This window comes from Palaemon carinicauda, chromosome 26, assembly GCF_036898095.1.
Source record: "Palaemon carinicauda isolate YSFRI2023 chromosome 26, ASM3689809v2, whole genome shotgun sequence".
Lineage (NCBI taxonomy): Eukaryota > Metazoa > Arthropoda > Malacostraca > Decapoda > Palaemonidae > Palaemon > Palaemon carinicauda.
Window position 1 is genome coordinate 4,107,515 of NC_090750.1, and position 7,500 is coordinate 4,115,014.

A 7,500-nucleotide genomic window follows, 5' to 3' on the forward strand; every position below is an offset into this window, starting at 1 on the left:
AAATACATAAGTACAAAACATGAAAGACATTTTGCACAACAGAGGTATAAATAGGTATGAGGTCACTGTCTTAGATCAATGTTTTACTTGACCTATCAGAGATATGACTACGGTCAACTTTATATAGCTACTCATTTAGAAAGCAATTAAACAAGAACCAAAGCAGCAATTACAATGATGCAATTAATCAATGGAATAATCATATTTGCCTTTTTAATCTACATTTCATCTATATTTATTCTGCTCTTAATATACATTTTTAAACTCACCATCAACTGAAAAGAACTTACCAGCAGCTGATACATTATGAGAGTGTTGTAATTCGTCTCCCCGAGGACACTGTTGCGTCTCTTGAATAAGTCCTGAAGTCAAGAAGGAGCAAGAAGACATCTCAGCAAAGATCTTTATGTCAAAAGAATCAACAAGAGTCATGGTGAAAAGAATAGATTAGCATCTTAGAAAAAACAATATCGAAAGACTAACTATAATGTCTATATTCTGTCAGTATATTTTTAGAAACGCCACATCAGAAAAAAAAAAAAAGTTTCCAGTATTAGTAGGACGTACATAAATTCTTGAGTAACAAATACCTTTTATGTGCTCCATATCTCGATGTAGTTCTGGAAAGTAAAGTTTTGATATGAACGATAACATTGTGAAGGTAAATTTCCATAAAGTATTATGCATCATATAATTTTACACGAATATAGTAAGTATTATTTGAATTTTACAAAGAGAACTCAGTTAACTCTAAATATCTTGAAAATTACGTTGAACATAGGTTTCAGAATTCAAAAGTTTCTGGTGTGCTTCTGAAAGTATAAATGGTTGTCTCGAAATACTGGTGTGTGTTTCAACTAGTAAAACGTTCAATACAGTCATTTAGATCCCTTACCAGAATGCTACTAGAAAAGGCAACGACATCATACGAGATTGAAGAAGACTATTCTAAAGGAGATAAATGATCTTGAATAAAACACAGCTACTCAACATGCAACGAAAGGTTTTAAATATCATTCAAAAGTGTCAAAAGTAAAGACAGCTATCACATGTGCACTGAAAGTATTGGATATAATTCAGGTGTATCAAGAATATATAAGAATATTATGTAAACAATGATAGCTCTTATATCCCATTGAAGAGTGTAATGAGGAACAACAACTGCTGTATACCTACCAGAAGGTTCTTCAATATCGTTTAAGAATGTCCACACAAAAAATGACCACCATAAATGCAATAAAGGGACTTGAATATAAATCACATTTCAAGAAGAAAGAGATCCATATATGCAAATATGGTTCCTAAATATCATCCAATTTTGTCAAGATAAAAAATAAAGCATCGTATATCAATTGAAAGTTCTTTATTTTCTTCCAAGAATATCATTGTATATGCAGTGTAAGAATTATTATTATTATTATTATTATTATTATTATTATTATTATTATTATTATTATTATTATTATCTAAGCTAGAGCCATAGTTGGAAAAACCTAAGGTCCTCAGCAGGGAAATATAGTCCAGCAAGGAAAGGAAATGAAATAAAAGAATTACAGGAGAAGTAACCAACAATTAAATTAGATTGTTTTATGAAGGGTAACAACATTAAACCATATATTTCATATATCATCAATAAAGAGAGACTTATGTATGACTGTTCAAAATAAAAGAATTCTCTGCAAGTTAAATCTCTGGAAGTTTCCTCTCTTTAATTGCCTAATCAGGAAAATCCCTCCAAAATATTGCCAACGATAGAATAAAACTTCTTGAGAGAACCATCTGCCTGAAGTAATGGAGGAAGTGTTAAGTGTACACAAAATAATGATAGTTTAAAGGCAACCCACCACTTGATGTTCTTGTGATGCACCAGATATGGTTTCTTTTATGATCAAATTGTATTTCTTTCTAGTTTAAGCATAAATTCGCTGGACAAAAAGTTCTTTCCTGAGTATATCTACTCAGAGTCAAATGTGATCTATGACATTCCCAATGATGATATGCATCTGTTTCACCAAGTGTGTTTACAATCATCACTGAATATGGGTTTATTGTATTTTCATAGTCACATAAAGTAATGCACCTATCAATTATGTTGTCAAGATTACAATTCCATAGAACAATAGTCTCAACACTTTTATACAAATAGGACCAATTTGAATGCAGATGACCTTATTCAACCATCTAAAAACAGGAAAAATAAAGTAAATACAAAGGAATATTATAAATATTAGTTCATTATTGAGAAAATAAATTCTTATATATGCATTTAATCTCATTTAAGAGTAAAAGGAAGTATACTACTTTATATGCAAATACTGTATGTCTCAAATATCTCATTCAACAATTTTAAGATAACCTCTTTTACCTACAATAATGGCTGATGAACATTGTTTGATAGCGTTGAGAAATGAATGGACATAAATCTATTGCACTAGGGTCTAGGAAAAACAAAATTCTAATTATCTAGAAAGTCTTATAAACTAAATAAAAACTATTTCACATTGATGTTGGGTGTAATTGTGGCATGCATTAGAGAAAGATTTCCGTTAGATAGATTGTTAACAAACAAGTCCCATTCTTTACTTGTTCTGCTACAGTTATGTAACGACATTGTGTCAATGTCAAATCCGGTATACAATTAATTTCTTCCTTACCCATAAGTTTGTCCATAATTTCATCTTGTTTCCGCTGAATTGTTTCGTATCCTGAAAAAAGAAGAACATTTCAAACATTTCTTTTATATTACGTTGTTCAATCATTTATCTTGTATTTCAAACTAGTTACCCTTATGGAAGGAATGTGACCCAGAAATATTATAGAGAGATAAATATCAGATCGAAAGAAGGACTTCGGGAGTTGAGAAAACATAATGCAAATTTGATTGAATGTTTTATATAGAAGGTACGGCTGACTCGGGTAAGGATCCTGATACGAAACGAGTATTCCAGCATTGAGAAACAAAATCTGAAACAGTTTGCACATTGACTTTATTGAAGAATAATAAGCCTTATAGTCAGGGAGCATGTGTAACAAAATACCCTCCAGTGGGATTATTGCTATGAAACCATGTCAAGTGTTCAAATGTCTCAAGGAAGGACATCACAAATAACTATAAAAGACAAAGACATCAGGTGATTCGGAAAGAGATTAGAGATGTGTAACTAATATTGCATATAGAATATCACCTCTCTCTCTCTCTCTCTCTCTCTCTCTCTCTCTCTCTCTCTCTCTCTCTCTCTCTCTCTCTCTCTGTTATATATATATATATATATATATATATATATAATATATATATATATATATATATATATATATATATATGTATGTATCTCATATATATATATATGCATATATATGTGTGTGTATCTCATATATATATATATATATATATATATATGTGTGTGTGTGTGTGTGTGTGTGTGTGTGTGTGTGTGAGTGTGTTTGTGTGTGTGTGTGTGTGTGTGTGTTGAAACATGATGCCATCCCTTGAGCCAGGGGATTGGCGGTGTATATTAGGACTGTATACCCTGCTATGAATGTGGATGTCATAGATTCAGGTAATAAAAGCTTGTGGCAGATATAACTTTTATTTGTTTTTGATCTACCGAAATCCAGACGCGGATGAATCTATCTTCGATTATCTTCTTACCATTATGGCTAAGATACAAGAAGATGATAGAAAGGCTTCATTTTGTCTTTGTTGGTGATTTCAGTGCTCACCATAGGTAGTGGTTAAGTTCTGTTTCTCCTACCGATCGCCATGGCTTAACAGCTTTAGACTTTGCCTGTGAATAAGTCTGTGAGCAAATCATAAGTGAAGCTGCTTACATGTCTGGTAATTGCTTGGACCTTGTATACACTGACTCCCCTGGCATTATAACAAGTGAGGCGGGGTCTCCAGTTGGGACATCTGATCTTGCCTTGATTTCAATTGTAATGAAGACTGAGCAGCCTGTCCCTGATGTATCATGCTCATGTAAGATTTATATGAAATTTCAAGCAGACTGGAATGGGATCTTGCATGATCTTTTCGGCTTGAATTCGTCTGAATTTGATAGTAGTGTTTATCCTGTTCTCCATTTGAAAAAGAATCTAGTGAGCATAATTGATTGAAGTATCCCTTCTCGTGTGCTAAGGCACCAAGTGAAGGACAAACCGTGGTTCAATGATGATTGTAAAAGTGCTTATATGGAGAAGTGAGAGGCCTATCATCTGTGTAAGGGTAACAGATCATATTGATATGGAATAACTATAGTCAGCTTAGAGCTTTTCTCAGAGATTTTATGCCTCAACTGAAAAGGAATAAAATTTAACCATAAAAGAAACCCTTTATGGTACAACCAAGGATCACGAGTGTTGAAATACCCTTAAAGGCCGATTCACACGACCCGTTTTCTTTCCGACAGGCTGGCCGTCGGTTAAGCGGCGTCTAGGTTTCTTACGTGTATTCAAATGCAACTGTTCACACGACCCGTCAGGCAGACGGCGGCCCTCGGACGTCGCCCTTCCGAGGCGGCTCGGCTTTCTTCCCAAGAAACCCCGACCGGTTTGACGGACGTTAGCCACCCGTCCCAACCAACGGGTGGATGATGTTTTGTGTGAACGAGGACCTGTATTGTACCCGTTCGTTTCGTGGCCTACAACCCCGACTTTTCCTCATAGTATAGAGTCATAGAAATTAGTTAGTTTGTTGTTGACACCATGTATTAGAGGTTAATTGAACTTTTTCAAGGGTATGAGGAGATGTTTGACATGGCAAACAAGATGTATAGAAATGATTTACATAAATAAAAGATATGGAAAATGACTGGAGAGGCATTAAATAAAACAGGTAATTTATCGCAATTCTAATATTCTTAGCATAGTGCATAAAGCATTATGAAGTTGCATAACTTATTTTATCAACACAGTTATCAACCAACATCTTAAAGTGTCAAAATTATCGTAATTTACCCGGTCCTCACGTGACAGAGTCTAAGTAAACAATGAAAACCGCGCGCTGGTAAACGGATACGGAACGCCTCGTGTGAATGTACAACATTTCGACGGCGGTTAGCCACCACCCAGCCTGTCGGAAAGAAAACGGGTCGTGTGAATCGGCCTTAAATCTGTACTCCTTTACTTAAACTAGATGGCTCAGTCACTCACTGTCCAAAGGAAAAGGCAACCTATTTAGGTGATGTGTTTGACATTAAACAGAGTAAGAAGAATCATGAATTTCCTCATTCCTGTTTTCCTGAGGCTAAACTAACTAGTTTAGCTTTCCGACCTCATGAAATTAAAGCTTTATTTTTGGACCTTCATAGGTATGGAGGTGTAGACCTAAATGGTAGTTTCCCTTTCTTGTTTAAAAAGACTGCAGATTTCCCAGCTCCAAAGTTATCTGTTATTTTGCGCAAGTTAGCGAGAAGAGGAGCTTTTAGCACTTGTTGGAGAATTGGTCATGTCACTTTCCTATATAAATGTGTTTGTGGTAGCTTAAACCTAACTGATTACCCCCACCCCCACCCCTACATAATTTCCATAACTTCCATATGATCTAAAGTTTTTGAACGTCTATTGGGAAGAAGTCTTAATAGGTCTGCTGGAGATAATCATCTATTCCCTAGTTTGCAGTTTGGTTTACAAAAAGGCCTTGGAGCATGTGATGCCCTTCTTACAATCTCCAATGCTGTACAGAAATCCCTTGATTGTAGTCAGGAAGTTCGTATGATTGGTCTTCTTTTTAGTGCTGACTTTGACTGTCTTAATCATGAGGCCCTTGTTTTTAAACTCAAACAGTTTTAAATATTTAAGTAATAGATCTCGAAGAGTTGTTGTTGAGTGGCACCATAGTGATGATAGGAATGTGATATCTGGTGTTCCAAGGGGTAGTATTCTTGGCTCATTACTTTTTTTACTAGATATCCATGACATATGGTTTGGCCTAGAAAACAAGCTTGTAGCATATTCTTATGATGGTACTAGTTGCATCAATTCCATCCACTGAATGTAGATCCAGGGCTGTTGAATCCCCTAATAGAGATCTAGTTAAAATTAGTGCATTGTACAAATTATGGGTTATGAAGTTCAATCCTAACAAAACTTAAATTTTGATAGTAAGTAGATCAAGGACAGTGGCTCCTTAACATCCGGACCTCAGCATTGATAATGTTTCTTTAACTTTGTATGATTCTTTTAAAATTTTAGGTGTGATTCATGGCAGCAAATTTACTTTTGAGAAACACATTAGGTCGGTGTCTTCTTCAATTGCACAAAATACTGGCTTATTGAAAAAGTCTTTAAAAATTTTCAGAGATCAATCTATTCTGAAGAAGTGTTTTAATTCTTTTACTCTACCTTCTTTCGAGTATTGCTCTACTGCGTTGTCCTCAGTGCTGATTCTAATCTTAATTTGTTGAACAGAGACTATGTTGACTGGCACCATAGTGATGATAGGAATGTGATATCTGGTGTTCCAAGGGGTAGTATTCTTGGCTCATTACTTTTCTTACTAGATATCCATGACATATGGTTTGGCCTAGAAAACAAGCTTGTAGCATATGCTTATGATGGTACTAGTTGCATCAATTCCATCCACTGAATGTAGATCCAGGGCTGTTGAATCCCCTAATAGAGATCTAGTTAAAATTAGTGCATTGTACAAATTATGGGTTATGAAGTTCAATCCTAACAAAACTTAAATTTTGATAGTAAGTAGATCAAGGACAGTGGCTCCTTAACATCCGGACCTCAGCATTGATAATGTTTCTTTAACTTTGTATGATTCTTTTAAAATTTTAGGTGTGATTCATGGCAGCAAATTTACTTTTGAGAAACACATTAGGTCGGTGTCTTCTTCAATTGCACAAAATACTGGCTTATTGAAAAAGTCTTTAAAAATTTTCAGAGATCAATCTATTCTGAAGAAGTGTTTTAATTCTTTTACTCTACCTTCTTTCGAGTATTGCTCTACTGCGTTGTCCTCAGTGCTGATTCTAATCTTAATTTGTTGGACAGAGACTTACAGTCTATTAAATATCTCATTTCTGATCTAGATATCAATCCTTGCCACCAACGTTCAATTAGTTCATTTTTCATGTTGCTAAAGATTTTTCATAATTCTGACCATCCTTTACATTCACACCTTACTGGATAGTTCCATCGTGTCCGTAATACTAGGCAGGCAGTTAATTCTAATAGTCAAGTCTTCTCCATCATAGGGCTTAATACTAAACAGAATTCAAGAAGTTTTATTCTATCTGTGACCAAATTGTGAAATGATATTACTAATCGGTTAGTTGAGTCAGTAGAACTTCAAAAGTTCAAGGTTGCAGCAAAGGTTTTTATGTTGAACAGGCTGACATAAGTCTTTTTACAGTTTATATATGATATATCAATTTTGAAATTGTTAATGTTTTTAGAATGATTTATTTTTAATTTCTTTTCTCATCATTCATTTATCTCCTTATATATATACATATATATGTATATATATATATATATATATATATATATATA

The 7,500-nt window shown here is 34.3% G+C and overlaps 1 protein-coding gene across 1 annotated transcript in view; it reads right to left on the reverse strand.

Moving 5' to 3' along the window:
- The window catches only part of LOC137619457 (hemicentin-1-like), an 11,429-nt gene that overhangs the window by 189 nt on the left and 3,740 nt on the right, over nucleotides 1-7,500 (reverse strand). The window contains exons 2-4 of the mRNA XM_068349515.1: nucleotides 2,655-2,705; nucleotides 591-620; nucleotides 291-362 (exon numbers count right to left, since the gene is read on the reverse strand). Coding sequence (XP_068205616.1) covers nucleotides 291-362; nucleotides 591-620; nucleotides 2,655-2,705 — 153 coding nt within the window. The remainder of the gene's footprint in view (nucleotides 1-290; nucleotides 363-590; nucleotides 621-2,654; nucleotides 2,706-7,500) is intronic.